Consider the following 21,358-nt stretch of genomic DNA (forward strand, 5'->3'; position numbering starts at 1 on the left):
AACTATAGTAACGCTTGTGTCTGTAACAGGGTTGACAAAAATACCAAAACATGAGGTAGAAAAATTTTAATAAAATAATAAATCGCATAGCCTGAGATGGCACAATACAATTTTGTGTGTATGTTCATATTTATGATTTAAACAGACTGCAAAAAAGTAACAATTTGAATAGAAATATTTCCAAGAAAATAAAGAGACACAATAAAGCCACAGTAGCAACAATAGTATACTTAATTGTTTCACATACAATTACAAAAAGTATACAGTTAGAGTATATATAATATTATATTGCTGTTGTTTGTAGCAGCAGGTGTGCTTACCTGAGTGCCGATGAGCAGGTAAGGGACGTTGGGTGCGTACTCCTGCAGCTCAGGGACCCACTCCTCTCTCACGTTCTGGAAGCTGGCCGGATTCACCACGGAGAAGCAAATGAGGAAAACATCTGTCATGGGGTAGGACAGGGGTCGCAGGCGATCATAGTCCTCCTGTCAGAGCAGAGGACACTGGGTAAAAATAAGTACTGAGCCTTTTTTACTGTTCATCAGGTCAACAATGGTCAAAAACGCATCAGGAATGCACTCAAAATTTGTTATCAGAAACATTTAGTCAGTCAATTACAAATCGTAACTAATAGCATTCACTGCTGTATTGAATCACTGTCCACAAATGCTCTGCAACGGAACATTATCAACAATCACTTAAGCAGCAACCAGAAATTACGCTGACCCCAATAAACGAGCAGAGATTAATATGATTTAGATTACGGCTCATGACCCATAAATCCATATTTCACTCAATGGCGGTTCCTCCATCTCCCCATTCGTCCTCTAAAGCAACACGGAGGCAGAGACATGTCCTCTGAAAACCAGAAACCCCAGACGCTACAACAGATAAGCCTGGATTTACAGGGGACATGTGACTGATATTTTTGGGAACTTGTTTTTCCCCGACGTGTGAGTGTGTGTGTTTGTGTCTCTCCACAGGCAGCATGTGTGTTGGTATGCAATCATCCATGGTTATTCTAATGAGAGTGTGTCTAAACTATAACAGCATGTGCCTCTGGCCATGCGTTGCAGTATAAACATTTCATTTGCGACAGGGAACCATCCTGGGCTTCCAGAAATGAAACCTCAGAAATGTGGACCCAGAGTTTCTAAGCTTCAGAGTTTAATTTACCGTGACGTCTCTCATCTTGGAGCACCTCTGCATCTGAACCACGAGGGACGTTACTAACAACTGCCGACTGAAGACTGCAAGTGAAAAAGTACTGCTGCCAGTTTCCATAATTTGCAGCCCTTCAGGACTTCTGAAGCCTTAAGGTGCAGTCAGATTAAAACATCAAAAAACCTCCATTGTCTATAGCACAGAGATGTAGTCGCTTTCAAACCAAGCAGCTTTCTGTTGATCAACATGTTGAATTTGTGTGACATGAGCAGAAATCTGTGTAGCAACTGAAATTACTTGATTTCGCTTGTGAAACTTCACAGAGCAATGTTAAATGTGATCTCACCTCTAAAGGGATAGTTCACCCCAAAATGAAAATTCTGTCATTAACTCTTTCCCCGCCAGCATTTTTGAAAAAAGTTGCCAGCCACCACCAGCGATTTTGATGATTTTCACTAAAATTTGATGGCCTCCAGTATATTTTGCTGTATGAATATTTGAATATGCACCAGTACACCAAAATAAAGATCAGAGCCTCTACTTTTCAGTTTTATTCTAGCTTAAAGCATTCTTTTTTTAGCAACACTTTAATATAGGTAGGTTTCATTCTTAAAAAATGCATAATTTTGAGATAAAAGGTGAGAAAAATCACAATTTTATTAAAAACTACATCTGGATAATATTTAGTACGATTATCAAAGCATAAATCCAGTAAATCACTTCCATCAACACCTCCAAAGCTTGCACAGACATATACCACTTCCTGGATCAACATTTTACTCAGTAACATTATGCAGTTTTCATTTATATGCTGTCTATTGCTGATGATCGCATTATTTTTCAGTTGCATCTGTTTACATAAGAGATCGCTCATTTCCCCGTCCTGTTCATGTGTTTTTGTTCGGGAGGTTTTGTACTCGTTCAGAAGATGCGTAAAAGCACCCCCGAGTGTATAACGGTGAAAACACGAAAAGCCGTAAAAACTCGTCTTTGGCGGGGAAGCGTTTTCTTTTAAAAGATGAGATAACTCATCAATGGTGGGGAAAGAGTTAATTACTCACCCTCGTGCCATTCCAAACCCGTAAGACCTTTGTTCATCTTTGGAACACAAATGAAGATATTTTTGATGAAATTCGAGCACTTTCTGACCAGCATAGACAGCAATGCAACTGACATGTTCAAGGCCCAGAAATGTAGTAAGGACATCATTAAAATAGTCCATGTGGCATCAGTGGTTCAACCGTAATTTTATGCAGCTACAAGAATAATTTTTGTGCACAAAGAAAACAGAAATAATGACTTTATCCAACAATTCTTCTCGAATTATCTTGCAGTATCGGGGCCTTTAGGGATGGTCATAGGACAGTTTAGGAAAGTTCATTTTGAGCAACATCAAGTACGCACTAGGCCTGGGCGATAAAACGGTATCGATATTTATCGACGGTACACCTTCGATATCGATATAAAAAATGTTCGATATAGCGCACGATAAAGGCACGTGCTATGAGTGACACAGACAGCACACACAAACACGAACGCATGCTGAAATGAGTGCTGTGCCTGCCTGTGATGAGGAGATTGTGAATAAAGAATGAATATTAGTCGAATTTAAAATAAACATTTGCATTTGAATGTTAGGTGTGCCTCAGGGAGCGTCATCAGTGGCGTGCGAAATGCAGTGATGTAAGTGACGTTGTTGTATTTTAATGTTTTGTTAGTCTAGCCCACGAGACGTGCCGCTGCTGTGTTATGCATTCAAAATATTAGAGAAATATAGAAGCTCAATGCGGAGAAGATCTTGAATGGGTTAAAACTGAAACCAAGCCATTCACACAGAACGCATATTCAGCGCATTTTTAGACGGACAAATATGACGGCTGCACTCGAGTCTCACAGAAGAGATGTATAGAAAGTCATGCAAAGTTAAAACAGTTTAAACTTTTAGAAAACACGTCACGAATTTGTGGAGGTTTATTCCTTTTCACTGCGTCTCATATGTTTTTAAATGCAGTCTGTGCGAATGGCGCTTCGGCTCTTTGGATTAAGCAATGCATAAATACATGATGCTGTTTTGTTCATAATTGTTTATGCAATTTACAAAATTATATTTGATTTTTATGAGTTAATTTAGACAATGCACGTTTTTATAGAGTTACTTGCTAAATGCGTTGCATTATTTTGCTCATTGCACCCTCCTGTGGCCTCGGGAGATAATTAGACCTATACAATAAAGACCTATTTAATCTGTATATAAAACATTAGAAATTAGACATGTTTAATTTTTCTTGTGTTTGATTGTTAAAACAAAAGATATTTGTTGTTTGTCTCAATAAATTGTGTTAATTATAAATACACTGGTTAAATTAAAAAAAAAAGTTTTTCTATTGCTTTTTGTTTTAAAAAAAGTTTATAAAAATGTCAATAATTATCGATACCGAATGATATGAAACATTATATCGTCGATAAATTTTTTTGCTATATCGCCCAGCCCTAGTACGCACACACTCATTACACACAACACACACAGACAGTCGCTCATCCATCAAGAAGATTGGTGAGTGATATAAACCTTCTGTTTTTACTTGCAACAGTCAATATTTCAAGGCCAAATGTGGCGTTCTGTGGCTCAGATATGAACCTGCGATATATAACCATAAGAATTACAGCCCAAAACGGTTTGCTTCTGCTGTCGGGAGACCGTCCTGTTCCTGCCACATGATAAATCAAGATTTGTTGCAACATAACCTGACAAAACAAAGTTGAGCAGGTGCATCGGTGGTGTAAGTGAGAGTGTTGTGTGAGTTTGTGTTGGCCCTGTGGGGCGGCTGCGTTATAAATACACTCTCTGCCCATCCTCTGGTCTGTTCAAACATTCTACAGGGGGTAGGGTGGGAGGGATGGTATTATTTACAGCTGCCCTTTGCCAAAACTGAATGTCGAATAAGCCAACACATCATTCCCCCACGTCTCCTGCATATCTCCTGCTACCTCCAGAGAACATACATTTAACCCAAGTTAAGTCCGTGTTGGGGAGTCGCTAATAAAATGTAGCGATGCTACTAACTTAAAGGGGTGGTTGATTGCAATTTCACTTTTTTAATGTTAGTTAGTGTGTAATGTTGCTGTTTGAGCATAAACAATATCTGCAAAGTTGCGGTGCTGAAAGTTCAATGCAAATGGAGATATCGTGTTTTAAAATTCTGGACAAAAATTCTGCCTATAAAAACAGCTCGTAGCGGCTCGTTATTTCCTGGGTTTGTGACATCACAAACCCAGACAAACCCCACCCCTGGGAACATGCAACGAAGGGGGCGAGGTCATGCTGCGCTGCTTTAGAAAAGAGGAAGAGAAAACTAGAGGTGCACATAAAAATCTATTCATATATGAATCGTGATTCTGTCTTCTAACGATTCTAATGGATTCACAAGTTTCAAAATCAATGTTCTAAAGCAGCGGTTCTTAATACTGTTCCTCGCGTCCCCCTGCTCTGCACACGCTCTGCATCTCTCTCGCTCTCTCTCGCTCTCTCTCGCTCTCTCTCTCTCATTCTGCTCAGCTCCAACAACATCACGTATTTCTGAGGGAGGGGCTTCATAAAAGCAGGAAATGATCAGCGCGTTTATGGGAGAAGGGACAGAGCGGTGTGGAATAAAGGTAAATTATGTGAAAAATAATGTGTTTTTTTTAAACAAAGCATTAACACGTTAGACTGCACCCCATAAACACAATCAAGCCTTAGAAGAGAAAAAAAAATAAAAATAAAATAGTCAACCACCCGTTTAAAGGTGAAATGTGTAATTGTCAAGCCACTAGCAGCACCTAACAGAATCTTTTTGTGAAAATCAGAAAATTTTGACAAGTGACACTGGATCAAAGAATGTTGTGAATGGCATGAATTTAGGGAATTACGACCTGTCTGTCCAAACAATGGCAAAAGGGGGAAATTATTTTTTACAATTCCATTTGGTGCTGCAAGTGGCACTGAAATTACACCCCACCCTTAACTACATTATGTATATACACACACACACACACACGCACAATAAAACATATAATGTATTTTATAACCCTAACCACATTTTATGTATAAATGTACATCATTTTTATATGAAAAAAATAATACCTAAAACTTATTAATAATAACTGCTTCAAGTATCATGAAGACTAGAATAATGGCTGCTGAAAAATCTGCTTTGCTATCACAGGAATAGTTTTAAACATTTTAAAATGTAATAAAACTGAAAATTACCATTCTAAACTGTAATAATATTTTGCAATATTACAATTTTGCAGTACATTTGATCAAATAAATGCAGCTTTAACAAATACCAGGTATATGTACAAAGCTTGTATTACAACTGATTATATATATATATAATTTCTATACATACACATAGAAATGTATGTAAGGTACATTTGTACAAAGTTATGTAGAAAATTATAAATAAAAAGTCGTTTATTGTAGAAGAATTACACTGAAACTGCAGCTTGTCACGCTACAAGCTTCCCATAATTTTAAGTAGTTTCCACAACATTGGTTTCTATTGTAGCATAAAAAGTCAGCTGAGCTGAAACAGGCTGCTTTAGTGGTTTGTAATGAAGTTAACATACGTTTTGAATGTGGCTTGTGAAAACCAGTTGATTAAATAGGTTTTTATATTAGTGCTTCATTCCCTTGAAAACGCCCTGTGAAAGATTATCACGATCCAGAGCTTGTTAATAATGAAATATGTGACATTTCTGTGGAAAACGTATGTGTGTGTGTGTGTACCTGTGTGTGCGTGAGCGCCCTGCACTTTTGAGAGCTGAGGGAAATGAATTGAAAAAAGCGAGACAGCAGTCTAATGCAGTGAACCTGGAAACACCCTTCTCTGCTGCCATCATTACCATACAGCTCTCCCTCCAGCTGATACCACTGACAATAGACAGTCTCTGAATGCACGCATTTCTCCTGGAGTATGAGCACAGTGACAATGCAGTCAATTGGACACAGTTTCTGCTCCACACATAGTACTGTATAACAACTCCTGCCTCTGTCCTTCTCCTTTTTGTTTCTTACAAAAGCAAATATCTGATATGGGATAGAGGAGGACTATCAGGCGTTTGTTATCTGTACTGACATGCCTAGTCACTGTCCTTTACTTGCTATCATTTTAAGATCCCGTACCTCTCCTCCCAATCACTTCCTGCTCTCAATTCTGTCCTTCAGTTGAATATAAAAGACTATATAAAATAAAAATAAAATTTTGTACTAAAACATATATGGCTATTGTGTAAATGTTGTTTATATCTCTTTAATATTTTAATGGTTTTGAAAGAAGTCTCTTATTCTCACAAAGGCTGCATTTATTTAATCAAAAGCACAGTAAAAACAAGAATATTGTGAAATTTTATTACAATTTAAAATAACCGTTTTCTATTTTTGTAAATTTAAAAAAATGTAATTTTCAACAACCATTACTACAGTCTTCATTGTCACATAATCCTTCAGAAATCATTCTAATATGCTGATTTTGTGATCAAGAAACATTTCTTATTTTTATCAATATTGAAAACAGTTGTGCTGCTTAATATTTTTGTGTAAACAGTGATACATTTTTTGTTCAGAATTATTTGATGAATAAACATGAAAAACATGCATCTTTTGTACCATTACAAAATGTCAAAGGTGACTTTTAATTAATTTAGTTCATCCTTGTTGAATAAAAGTATTAACTCCTACCAGAAAAAAATTCCAAACTTTTGATTGGTAGGGTGTGTGTAAATATATGCATGTATGTGTTTCATATCTGCATCAGTAAGCATCTATTGAAATTTATGCTAAACTGTTCTGTGTTTCAATCATACAGTGTTGACTGTGTCTGGCTTTTATTGCAGCACAATTTACAACACTATAAAGCAGGCATCTATCCATCCATCACTCATAGAGTGCAATTGCCTTGCCCTTTTCTCTTCCCTCACCCCTTGTCTTTTAGATCAGATTCCAATCTGTCTGTCTGTACAGTTCTCCTGTAAGATTTCCACAGTCACAGAGATTAGTTCAAAGAGAGAGAGAGACCAATATGGTAGAGAGAGAAGGAAAGAGTGTTTTTACACTGCTGTTCCTATGAATCATTTATCTCCAGAGCCCCCCTGTTCTCCATTTACTGCATGTATGCATGTCTTCCTGCACACTTAATTCAATCAGATTTAAACTCTGTTTGTCTGTATGTGTGTGTGTGTGTGTTTAACTATACATTCCGAAATCTTTCTTTGTTTGTCAATCTTCTGTATAAAAATAATATGTGAATGTGTGTTAGGTTATCTGTATGGATTTGCTGTAGTGAAATAAGTGGGTCAATCTGCAGTTGATAGTCTCTTCGCTGTTAGCACCTCATTCCTTACATAAGACAACAGGAATCAGAAGGAGAGACTGAAATACAGCAAACTAAAATTACCACAAGGCCCAGTTATGCAAGTTGAAAAAGAAAGAAATGGTTGGGTGATTTTCTACAGAAAGTTTTATATTCAGAATGTATTCAGCAAGAAGGGGACTTGAGGAAGTGAAGGAGAAGAAAGAAAGAAATAGGCTCCTGTGCCTTTATCCAAAGAGAATAATTCATGGCTGTGTTTACGCAGACGATGCAGATTAATTGAAGCTTGCTGTGCGGTACCTAAATAAACACACACATAGGCGGATTACTTAGCCCAGATGTCTTTCCTCTCACTCTTCCTCCAGGAGCTCAATCGGACTGGGACTACATGTTCTTAACCATCCAAGACAAACAACGACACCTGAGGTGGGAGCACATGTGTTCGGTAAGAATCCACAAAATTTCAGTTACATTATTGGTCTCAGTCTGCTGCTAAGATCCAGATTGCATCTGGCATGTTTGCTCTCACTCCATTAGCTCCCTGTAACTGCCAGCATCAAATTCAATGCTCTGACTTGGCATTCGTGACTGACTCTGGAACAGCATCCTCCTGCTTTACCACACTCCTATAGGTCTGTTCTCTCTCCCGTCCTGAGGTCAGTGAGTGAGCTGTGCCTGGTGCTACCATCACAATGACACATTCATTTACAAGAACCTTCACTCTCTCTGTTCCACTGTGGTGGAACTTGCTTCGTACCCCACCTGATCTGCGGAGACCATAACAACCTTTAAGAAATGGCCAGTTCTGCAAGTAAATAATTCATAACAATGAGAAAGTAAGTTTTTCCTCATCGTCTCTTTTCTGTAGTTACAGTTGTAGTTGCTCTTATATAGCTCTGGTTAACTCTTGGAATTCAATATCCAGTGTTGTTATTGTTAACTAAAATGATTTTTATTCATTCAAATGCCTTTACATTTTTTTTTTACATTAAGGCTTCATTAGTCAATATTAGTTTAATTAACATAAACTGCCAATAAACAAATATTCTAAAGCATTTATTAATCTTAATTTCAACATTTAATAACACACTATTAAAACCCAAAATAGTAACTGTATTATTTGATGGACCCGAGCTAACGTGAACTAACAGTTGTAATTTTTAACAAAAAATAACAACTTCAGGTAATAGCTATTGCTCATTGTTAATATTAATGCTTTAACTAACATCGTGTGTACACTGGACGTGAGTGGCGTGGTGCGGTGCGACATATAACCCATTATAATCAGTGATGCTGTCTACACTGGACGCGGCGTGACACAACAAATACGTTTTTGTGTATTGCATTTTGAATTTAAATGTTCAGTTATACTGTATTTATGACAACACTTTTTGTGTGTGCAACATTTCAATATCGTGATAATACTGTATACTGTGATAAAAGCTTTAGCAGTTATCGCAACATGAAAAGTTGATACTGTCACATGCTTACTAACAGCAGTACTGCTAATATTGCTGGCTTCTATATAATAAACTGCTTGTACTTTTCTTTGCTTGTAAGTTACATGAGATAAAAGTGTCTGCTAAATGATAACGTTAATTATCATAAGACAAAATTTTATTCAGTCTACAAATTGTGAGCTTTTTCAGTCCTGTCTTCACTAATAAAAGACGTATGTGTTTGTGTGCGGCTCAAACTCAATGTCCTTTTTTCATTCCAGAAATAGACTCCAGTAAGAATTCAAAGCAGTTAAGAATAAAAGGAACATATTATGTGAGCACTTTCAAAACACGAACATTCTTATGGTTCAAAATTCCTTCTAGTTATCTGCCTGGTCATGAGGTATAGCCTGAGCCCCACAAGTGGCAAAAAGCAGTAGGGTACTCCAGGGTGGGAGGGTTTCCTGGATTGAAAAAGAAATGCAAACTGCAGCTGTACTTCACATCTGGGGCCCAGTACCCGCTCTGAGGCTCATTAAGAGCCTGTCAACTCAAAGTCATGATAAAACATCACCTCAGTGAAGAAAGAAAGAAAGAAAAAGTTGAAGGACTGAGAGTAGAGGATGAAAGGTCAGGATTAGATGGTTTCGATGGAGCTGTGAGACAGATGCCAACATCTGAGAGGTTGCCCCTTTACTGACACTAGCCAGCTTACTCTCCGACTCCTCCTGAGGCAATTAGCATGTCAGGACCAATCAGACGTACAGCCAGTTCTTAGCAACCACAGGCTTGAAACTATTTTTAACATTTTAAAATAGAACGAACACCTGACTATTTTTCCAATATTGATACTCTTTATTTACTGCACAAAGTGTGCCAGAAAACTGTCGCTCCTTTCTCTTCTTCCAGTGAGGTTTGAAATCACATGGCTATGGAGCACACACTCATTAACACACATGTCTGAGAAGGGCAAGTCACCCTTTGCCATACAAAGGGAATTCTGATGAGGTTCTTTATCTAGTCAACACAGAAGGGAATGTACATTGAATATATAAATTGGAATATTGCAGCCAAACCCACAATAGTACGGCTGGAAAAAAATTAATTATAGATGTGAGATGTCTAAAAGTGCAAATAGCTGATTAGTTTGGTCTTCAAAATTATCTGGTCTTTCAAACACTGGTCTGAAGGCATTTTATTCTATCAAACACTTTTTCAAAGAACTAAAATGTTTGACAACTGAAACACAAACTTAGAAACTATTTTCAAGAGGTCCCACTGCCTTTTAGTTTTTAGTTTTTAGTTTTAGTCCCCTGGTAATAGGGTTGGGTATCCAGTTTCGATTCGAATGTGGTTAATAAAATGAAGTCAAACATTTAGATATCAAACCTATTTATTCTGTGTCTCTTTTTGCAAAAAAATTAATTACTGCTGAACACCATGAACAAAAATCAGCAGGCTACATAAAAACTTGACTCAATTAAGAGCGGTCAGCAAAATAGAGCTGCACGATTCTGGATAAATTTAGACTTTTTTTGTAAATGGAGGCTGTAGTTCTCTTACAATTCCAAAGAAAAAATATTAGACAACTGAAAATCTCATGGAATGATTCAATGACTCACTCAAGATTTACTTGTTTCATTACTGGATGAATCAGTGTTTTTGAATTAATCTCTTGAATGAATGATTCAAAGACAAATACATTTTTAACAGCCCCTTTTCACCACCTAAAAAAAAAAGAAGATGCGCACAGGAATTGATAGGCGGAATTGAAATTTTAATTTTACAAGTATCTGATTCCTGACCTTAAAGCCGCAGTCCGTAACTTTTTTGTGTTCAAAATTTACAAAATTAATATATTAAGCGAGTACATCATGAATCCATTTTCCAAACCATGTTTTTGGCTTATCCTGAATAACTACGGTACACCTATAATACGTTTTTATATTTGGACTGGTACTGGTGGAACTGCTGCTGTGTAGCCCAGTACCTGTGTGATTCGTCATAGACATAAACAGAGAGAAGTAGCTCCGGGTACAATGTTCTTCTGCAAGATGCACGCAGTTCTGTTTATTAACCGCTAGAGAGCCAAAAGTTACGGACTGCAGCTTTAAGTATCCGATTCTGGTAAACACAATGTAATGTGGAGGTGATTCTGATCTTACTTCATGTATCTTGCTTTTGTGTGTACTTTAATTGACCCAGAGTATGTACAGGGAAAAAAACACCATGATCATTAAAAAAAGCCTTATACTCTTTCCAGATTCTTCCTAGAAGCTGCTAACCAGTATTTGGGGGTTATTTCCAGCCCAAGACATGCTTTTCCTATCTGGGTTCTTTCAACAATCTCTTGATGCTTAAACCTTGAAACTGCATGGTTCACAATCTCCTTTGCTTTCCAAGTGCCTTATAAGGAATAGCTCACCCAAAAATTAAACTTCTGTCATAATTTCTTCAGCATCAAAATGAATAGGGACCAGGGGCTGCTCAAGCTCCAAAAATGACCATAACAGCGCTATAAACCATCATAAAAGTGTTCCATATGACTCCACACTAGGGTTGGGCTGATAGACGCCATTGCCCATGTTAAGCTGACATCGTGATTCCTCAGGATCTGCAAATCATTCACCATCGTCCTATCAGACATTTCTCCTTACTCTGTGTATGTGGTAAGTGAACTTTCATGAACTGTAATGCAACAGGCTACCACTTTTAGTGGCTCCGTATAAAGCGTTATTTGTTTCACGCTTTGGGCACACCACCCCCCTTTCATGATGTTTCACTGTAGACATTGTCCGATGCCAATTTGGTAGACATCACCCAACCCTACTCTGCACTACATTCAGAGTGTCCATTTGATAGATTTGTGTGAGGGACTAAAGTTTTTATTCATTAAAAATCCTGCTTAACAGCGATGGTCACTATTCACTTTCATTGGACAGAGAAAATCTGCTTGGCCATTGCACTATAAACAATAAATAATTTAGTGGCTCCGTATAAAGCGTTATTTGTTTCACGCTTTGGGCACACCACCCCCCTTTCATGATGTTTCACTAGACATTGTCCGATGCCAATTTGGTAGACATCACCCAACCCTACTCTGCACTACATTCAGAGTGTCCATTTGATAGATTTGTGTGAGGGACTAAAGTTTTTATTCATTAAAAATCCTGCTTAACAGCGATGGTCACCATTCACTTTCATTGGACAGAGAAAATCTGCTTGGCCATTGCACTATAAACAATAACTAATAAACTTTTTTTTGTTTCACAGAAGAAAGTCAGTCATCCAGGTTTCTAAAACTTTTTTTTTTTTCATTTTTGGGTGAACTGCTTTAAGTCTGTACTATACCACACTGAACATCAGCTTTGAATTTAACCCCCTTTCCAGTTCTTCAGCTAAATGAATCCTCTTGATCAAGTGATCGGTCACGGTTTCTGTACGGTACTAACTGGTGCCAGCTGTAGAGAAAAGGGTGAACGTGGGGAGTGTTTTGTGTGTTTGAACTGCCTCGAAACTTAATCCCACTGCTTGGCCCTCAGTGATACTTCCACACATCTGGCCCACTAACCCAACCCTACTCTGCACTACATTCAGAGTGTCCATTTGATAGATTTGTGTGAGGGACTAAAGTTTTTATTCACTAAAAATCCTGCTTAACAGCGATGGTCACTATTCACTTTCATTGGACAGAGAAAATCTGCTTGGCCATTGCACTATAAACAATAAATAATAAACTTTTTTTTGTTTCACAGAAGAAAGTCAGTCATCCAGGTTTCTAAAACTTTTTTTTTTTCATTTTTGGGTGAACTGCTTTAAGTCTGTACTATACCACACTGAACATCAGCTTTGAATTTAACCCCCTTTCCAGTTCTTCAGCTAAATGAATCCTCTTGATCAAGTGATCGGTCACGGTTTCTGTACGGTACTAACTGGTGCCAGCTGTAGAGAAAAGGGTGAACGTGGGGAGTGTTTTGTGTGTTTGAACTGCCTCGAAACTTAATCCCACTGCTTGGCCCTCAGTGATACTTCCACACATCTGGCCCACTACTCACATTCTTTGTCTTTTTAAAGGATGACGCTCAATGGAAAAAGCCAACCGTGTCAGATGCAGTACTATGTTTAAGAACTAAGAACTTCAAAGTGGATTTCATGGATTTGGTATGTCCTGAAGTCCTGGCAATCATTTTTTTTGTGTTTCATGATCATCATTCAAACAGCATTGAAAATATGAGGATACAGCTTTCTATATCATATCTGAATTAAACTTACGCACTTGTTTTTATTGGAACTGCGTGGAATGTTAATTGAACTCAGCCATCTTCAACTTTCAAACAAAAAGGCAAAGAAAGTTTCACTAAACATTAAATCCATAGAATAAATAAATCATCAGAGATCAAAGACTATGAGTGCTGACAGATATTCAGCTTTCAGATTTTTTTAACAGTTCCACCCAATACCACTTTTGAATTATTGGCTTTGGGCAAGAAGGCATCATGCTCAGAGTTCAGTCTACATTTACAGCTACTCGTTTGGTAGATTCATACATGTACCAACACATAGTTTGGTGTTGTGAGAACAAACTTAAGAGACAGCCTGACATACAACACATACTCAAAGTCTAGACATTGGCTGCATCAGAATATGCATACATCCCTAGGTAAAAACAGTATGTGAAAAAAGTAGTGTGTTCAAACTTAAATTATTCATAAAAGGTGACCTACTACTTCTGGAAATATTCTGAAACACACATCTAATGGACTTTACTATTCATTAATGTCATGGGAGAGGGTTTGTGAATAGCAGTGAAGCAACAACTGACGCAGTAGGTCACAACAAGACATGACAAATCTAGTACATCCAGATTAGTGCATTCAAATACATCAAAGTACCACCAAATTCAGAGAGATTTCAGACACAGCTTTTGCCTTTCAGGTCACAAGTTTTAAACTTCCCATTCATAATGTTAAACCTCCAGATACTTATTCTTCAAGACTAGACTTTCTCTGGGAAGAAGTGTTCAAGGGATGTATGGCAACTTAAGATCTTCCTTCATGATCAATTTCAACAACATGGTTAAAATGGAGGAAGGAAAATTTTCAGATTGCTGTTGCATTCCAACTGCTTCACATGTTTAGCTTTCCTCTGAGAGACGCTAGTGTGTACTCACCTGTTGAGTTTGGCAGTGGCTTAGTGATTAATGAGAAAAATCTGTAATCTAACACTTACACTCATGTTGACTTACAAGACTTTATGACTCATATGACTTTCTTCATTCTGTGGAACGTTAAAAAAGTCAGAATTTGGAGACAGACAGCTTTTCATTGCATATTTTTTGATACAAATCATACTATCACCCTGCCAACTTCAGATTTTGCATTCCACAGAAGAAAGTCATACAGGTTTGGAATGACATGAAGTGAAGTAAATGATGACAAATTACATTTCTGGATGAACTATCTCTTTAAATCACATGCATATAATGCCAAAAAGACTCAGAACGCATCTGAACAGGCCCCCGTGTACTTTGCCTGAATCGATCGAGTTACTATTGCTAATGAAAAGGACTCAGGCCAATGAGAGAGGAATGGTTTAACCCTACCTGACCCGCAGTGTCATACAGCCCCAGCAGGTACTGCTTTCCCCCAACCGTCACACTCACTGAAAACAAAATCACAAATTATTAGTTTAAATATGGGACTGAAATGATCCTACATGATTAAATGCGCTAGCATTTAGATTAAGAAAGCAGTTGGTCATGTTTTAGTTATTTCTGAAAAGGTGAAATAATAATGTAAATTAATATGCAACTCTGATCAAGTGAAATAGGGATGCAGTCTATAGGTGAAAGAGGTGGGCTACTCAATTTAGTTTTAATTACTTCTGTGAAAGATGGATACAAAATTGTTTATTTCTGACCAAGGTTCTCAATCAGATATTATTTACTTCTGATCAAACGAAAGAGGAAAGCAAATTAGTTTTGTTTATTTCTGATCAAGTGAAAGGGAGATGAATCGTGCCACAAGGATGCTGATGTGCACCAGTTGCATCCTCATCCCACAGGTGGTTTCCATTATAGAAACACAAGCGCAATACAATACAAGTCACTCTGAGGTCTTGTGAAAACCGCTAAATGAATGGTAAATACATTTATCCATCAAACGGACACTAAAATATTGATTCATAATCCTTATGTCGCAGTAATATAATGGCATATTTACCTGCATAATGATCAAAGACAGTGGGCACATATTCCTCTGGAAAGGCGTCGTTGGCATAGCTCATCAGCAGACAAGTTTTTCCAACGGCGCCGTCGCCGACGACCACGCATTTCAACATGATGCTGCCGGTTCCGTTTGCCATGACGATAATAAAACACTTGAATTCACCATCTTCAGCTGGAGATATATCCCGCGTTATTAAAGCTCCATTCAGTCGTCACCACCAGCAGCAGTGCCGCAGCTGAAATGCCATTTCCTCCACCCCGCTTCCCAAATTTGGCATTGACTGAGGTTTTCCCCTCTTAATACTGGCACACGCCGAGAGCGTGCCGCTTCTGATGAGATGGGAGCAAGCGACAAACTTCGCTTTGCCAAGACATCAACCTCAAAGCCGCATGCTCAACACCACACGCCCTCACCAGTGTCCCACTTTCCCTACTTTCCAACCCCAGTATCACCTCCTCTGACTCTTGAGCCCAACACGGATCGACTTGCGACATAGGCGGGGTAATAACTCTGGATCAAGGGATCAAGTATAAAGATTGGTTATCGTTGTTTAGTGACTGAATCAACCACCCGTTAAGCAAATACCAGTCAGTATCTTGTGGATCCGAGGGAGTCAGACAAAGACTAATTAACCATTAAAGAGCGGGAAAATAAAAGTACTTAAGAAAATACTTCAGAAAATTATGCTTTATTGCTATTTTCCAAACATATACGGGCTCAAATAATACATTTGCAGTAATACAATTGTTTGTAGAGATTCACTTCTTAATACTGATTATCAGAAATGAGGCCCATCACTCAGTCATCCACTATCTTCAAATGTCTGTGTCCTCTATGATACAAAATAATTTAAGGCGTAATTATTGGGTTTTAGATTAAACATGATATAAACTGTTATTAACCGCCTTAACATTACAGTTGTTTTGCTGCATTGTATTTTAACAATGGATTCATATGACAGCAATTATTTGATGAAACCTGGACTTGACTATAATTTGCCCGGTACACTTTTCATTAGCTAGCAGCAAGTATTCTTCTACATAAGTTCATAACATGTTGGTATCACAAGTAAGAGTCCTTTTTCGTTTCTGCACTTTCTAGATGATCCCTAACACCTGATCGCAGTCCAATCAGCTGGAAGCGGGCAGGCTGGTCAAGGATGCGCTGCTGTATCACTTTTGACAGCTACTGCAGGAGTCACGTGACCAAAAAATTACCTCATACCTTGTGAACGCGTGTGTGCGTCTGTGCTCTGTGTATATGGATTTGTGTGGGCGCGCACCAATGAAACGGTGTGGTTTCATTGGTGCTTTGCCATCACTGTGTCTGTGCAGATTCTCTCGTCAGAGTAGCCTACTGAGTTACATTTATATATATATTTTTTGTGTTGAAAATGTATTGAAGAAAATAAGTGAAAGAAAAAATAGGCTACCAGAAAAAAAACTATATTTACTATTTATTTAGCAATTAATGAACAAGATTTTTACAATTGCTTTTTACAATGGCACTCGGCTGATAAAGGAATAGTTAGCCAAAAAATGAAAATTACTTCATAATTTACAAGCAAGCCATCCTAGATGTATATGAATTTCTTCTTTCAGACAAATACAATCGGAGATATGTTTAAAAAAAAATGTCCTAGCTCTTCTAAGCATTATAATGGCGGTGAATGATGATAAAGATTTTGAAGCAAAATAAAGCGTATCCATCCAGGGCCATAGCTGAATTTGCAGGGCCCTGGTGCTGGTTATACCTGTGGGGCCTGTTTGAAATTGTGTAAATAGCACGAATAAATAACAACGTTTACGTTTTTTCAAGTTTGTAGGTGTCCGACGCCAGATACAGAAACTGAATAATCAAATGTAAAATTTCATAGTCTTCACTGTATAAATTAAATTGAATAAATTGAATAATTAATTATATAAATTAAATACAGATTAATGATTGTTAAATGTCCTAGCTCTTCTAAGCATTATAATGGCGGTGAATGATGATAAAGATTTTGAAGCAAAATAAAGCATATCCATCCAGGGCCATAGCTGAATTTGCAGGGCCCTGGTGCTGGTTATACCTGTGGGGCCTGTTTGAAATTGTGTAAATAGCACGAATAAATAACAACGTTTACGTTTTTTCAAGTTTGTAGGTGTCCGACGCCAGATACAGAAACTGAATAATCAAATGTAAAATTTCATAGTCTTCACTGTATAAATTAAATTGAATAAATTGAATAATTAATTATATAAATTAAATACAGATTAATGATTGTTAAAACTACAAAGTAATTGAGTAAAGAGCAGTGAGCAGGGCTGTACAGTGCGACATAAGCTATATGTGGCACGTGCTACGAAAAAACTGGTCTGTGCGATGAATAAATTTACCTCTGTGTAACGGGTATAACTATTAAGAGAGAATATTATTGTGGTTGCTATTTCATAGTTAATATGTCGTTAGGTCCTGTAGTCTGTTATGATGCAGTACCGAAAGACTCCAGCAGAGGGTGGGGCGAGCATAGAGAGTTAATAACAGGCACACGGGTTCCCTTCCCCCACTCATAATACAGAAGTTGAGGGAAACGCAACAAGTGTTCATGTCTGTCTGTTGAAAATATCTATATCCCCCCTTTTCAGGTAATCCCCTCATTATCTTAATAGTGATGTTCAAATGAGTTTGAGTATATCGATGTTCGTATAATTGTTTAATTGACTTTTTGGAGATATGAAGGATGCAGTACTACTCTATAGGTACTCAAGATTAACATGAGATTGGGTGAAACTGTGTGTGTTATGCCCTCTTTAAAGGGATAGTTCACCCAAAAAATAAAATTTCTGTCATTATTTACTCACTCACATTTTGTCCCAAACCTCTATTGATTTCTTTCTTGTGCTGAACACAAAAGAAGATATTTTGAAGAATGTGAGTAACCAAACAGTAGCTGGTAAAAAAAAAATACCATGGAAGTCACTGTGGACCAGCAACTGCTTGGTTACATACATTCTTCAAAAATAACTTTTATGTTCAACAGACGAAATAAACTAATTCAGGTTTAAAACAACTTGAGTAAATGATGGTATAAAAATTAAACACTATGACAGAATTGAAAGACAGATGATGGCAGAATTGTCTTTTTTGGTGAACTATTCTTTTAATGTTACTAAAACAACAAAACATCAGTCAGTTGCTTTAGAAAAGTATAATTGATGTATATAGTGTTTTAATATTTGTTCATTCAATTTCTTGAATGTTACTGCTAAATACTGTACCTGAAAAATAAAGCATGGTTGTTTTATTTGTATATTATGTGTATTTGTAATGTATATCTTTGTTCTTATTTTCTAATGACAAAGATAAAATAATGACAAAGATTTTTATCTTTGCTCACTTTGGCCTAAATGTCTGCCATTCTTTTTTATTTTATATTTTAAGGTGTAAGAGGTGTTATGTTTCTGCACACTTCCATTTTTAGCAAATTAAGAAAACTTTGTCTAAAAACAATTTTTGTGATGGTTTGTATTTTTTGTGCTCTGTATGGAACATCAGCGCCTGTTTAAGTGATGAACTCCATTGTGTTTGTTTTCAGACATGACAGACGTTTTATACTTGTGCTACAACTTTTTGGCCTGTGCTACAAAACTTTCATCCTCTGTAGCACACCAGTGCTATGTGAAAAAAAAAAGATAACGTACAGCCCTGGGGCCTCATTTATAACCACTGCGTACGCACAACAGCCCTGAAAGAGGCTTATGCTACTTCCTGCGCAAAATTTGGGATTTATAAAAACAACTTGATGGGAAAATTTGCGCACCTGCACGCAAACTCTGACCCATGCATACAAACTACTTTTCCTTGAGTGAGGAAATTAAGTAAAAACAATGATTTTAAGCTCTGTTTTTCCACTCTTATATGGAGATAAGGACAGAAATTACATAAAGTCATTACGCAGAACTTAAACCAAAATTATATGAATTTAGACATCTTTGTAGTAAATGCGCTTGATCACATTTCCTCTTTTATTGACAGCGAGGAGTGCTATAGGTGCACATTAATTCATCTTTAAACTGAAGTGCAGATCTCATCTTATGAGAAAATATTTTTTATCGAGAACAATGATCAGTGATGCACACTTCGATATTATGGCGGACACTGCTGGACTCAGTGGTCGAACGGTCCATTATCCAGTTTGAATAGGTCCAATGATAATATCTTACTGTACAACCACAGCTGCACAGAGGTGTTGATGTCGTGTGAAGGCATCTCTACAACATTGTGAAAAGTACTGCTGTATTTGAAGACTACAACTTGAAGAAAACGGTAAGATTTATACATTTCCTTTTTTTAAAAATACTTTGTTAGTGACGTGCCGAGCCAGACAATTTTACACTGCAATAAATAGGCCTATCTGTTTCCACAAAAAAATAAGAGCTAAAAGATATTCACCTTATCAGCAAAACTGTATACATTTAGTTTGATTTGAATTGTTTAAAACAATTGAAATGGGCTACTATTTGGCCAGTGTTAAAGAATGAGATCAACTCTATTTCTAAAATATTTATCTGATAACTATTTTAAACAGTTTTTATTTTTATCTTTATCTATATTTATTCTAAAACATAAGGATATTGGATGATTTTTAGAAATAAAAATTAATGTATGGCACAAATGGCATTTATCGTCCGTATCTCATATGTCCTTAATGTCTTATCACATGTTAAACATGGTGTCACGTGGATGGGAATATGCATGGAAATGATATGCAGATGAGGTTATGCATAGTAAAACTAGGCGTTGTAATCTCCATATATGGTGATTTCAGGGAGGAGACAGGGTGTAAATGCATGTACGCACAATCTTTCTCTGGCTGGGATTTATAAAAGGATTTTTGCACAGGCTCTGGCATATACGAATGGTTTTAGAAATCTGAAAACTTTTGTGCGTACGCAAAATCTAGTTTTTCAGCGTACGTAGACTTTTAGGATGAAATCTACGGAGAGTTTTATAAATGAGACCCCTGGTGAGTGATTGTCTCATTTAAAAGGGGTCATATGATGCGATTTCATGTTCCCTTTCATGGGAATTTCGAACTGCGTCCTCTAGGGGTTGCTATGGGGAACGCCTCGTCGTGACCTGTGTCTGAAGCATACATTGAAAAAACACCAACTCATTGGCCGGTGACAGCCATGACGTCACTACCGGTGCGACTATTGTATAAATAGGCGCCAGGAGCACACATCATTCTCTTCTTCGTCTTCATTGACTGTTTTGTTTGAAGCGTGCAAAAAGTTTCTGTGGTAAGAGCGATCTCTATTCATCTCATTATGGCGAGTACTTGCAAAGCGTTTAAGGATGTGTGCATCCGTGTTGACGTTGTTTAACATCTGATGACACACACGATCTATGAGTTATTTGTTTGGGCGAAGAGTACGCATGCGATGCCTCCGAGGGGGCAATCGGCGTGCACTGCGAGCGTTTTTTCCAAGGGAAAAGCTCCGCTCTCGTTTGTCTCTCTTTTCGAGGAAAGAGGGGCAGCCATCTGCTACCCACGATTCAGGACCCGCCGCTGCTGAGGCACGGAAGGGAATGAGCTCGTGGGGATCGCAGGTGGATCTGGCCGATGAGTTTGAAGAGGGGTTTCCCTTTCGCGATCGTCGGCTGTGCACGAGAGTGAGGCGCTGGAGGATGATGTTATTTCATTAACATTGTCTGATTCAGGGGCCAGTGCTCTCCTGGGATCAGCTCAGCAAAAGCAGGAAATGTCTGAGGAGGGCAAATAAGTTGAGGCTGAGCCTTCCCAATCCTCCTGCCCTGCGTATGATGAGCTTTTGGCCCGCGGGTAGGGGTAGGAAGACTCGCGGGTCAAAGGAAGGTAAGTAAAAGACCTGAGGGATGTGATCCAGACAGGGCATCAGCGCTTTTGTCCGGATCAGAGTGATACCTCAGTATCTACTCATTTCCTTCGGGGGTCTTACATCTGCCCTTATCTTCACCTTCTTAATTCCCCTGTAACCACCATCTCTCCACCTGACCGAGGTTAGGTGGGAAATTTCCTGCATTATAGTCTCCTACACTGGACCTATTAGGTTTGGTTGGTTCTATGGCTTCATAGTGACCACCTTACTGATGGTCCGGTCTAAAGGCTTCTCCGGACAGAGCTCCGACGCGGGAACCATGGTGGGTGAGT

General features: G+C 37.9%; 1 protein-coding gene across 1 annotated transcript in view; it reads right to left on the reverse strand.

Annotated features, from left to right (window-relative positions):
* LOC107550049 (rho-related GTP-binding protein RhoQ) overlaps positions 1 to 15,509 on the reverse strand; it is a 19,759-nt gene extending 4,250 nt beyond the window's left edge. Inside the window, exons 1-3 of the mRNA XM_016231270.1 lie at positions 15,178 to 15,509; positions 14,559 to 14,617; positions 321 to 485 (exon numbers count right to left, since the gene is read on the reverse strand). Of these exons, the coding sequence (XP_016086756.1) occupies positions 321 to 485; positions 14,559 to 14,617; positions 15,178 to 15,319 (366 nt within the window). The 5' untranslated portion in view covers positions 15,320 to 15,509. The remainder of the gene's footprint in view (positions 1 to 320; positions 486 to 14,558; positions 14,618 to 15,177) is intronic.
* Positions 15,510 to 21,358: the final 5,849 nt, after the last annotated feature.

Source organism: Sinocyclocheilus grahami, unplaced genomic scaffold (genome assembly GCF_001515645.1).
Source record: "Sinocyclocheilus grahami isolate Dianchi unplaced genomic scaffold, SAMN03320097.WGS_v1.1 scaffold386.1, whole genome shotgun sequence".
Taxonomy (NCBI): Eukaryota; Metazoa; Chordata; class Actinopteri; order Cypriniformes; family Cyprinidae; genus Sinocyclocheilus; species Sinocyclocheilus grahami.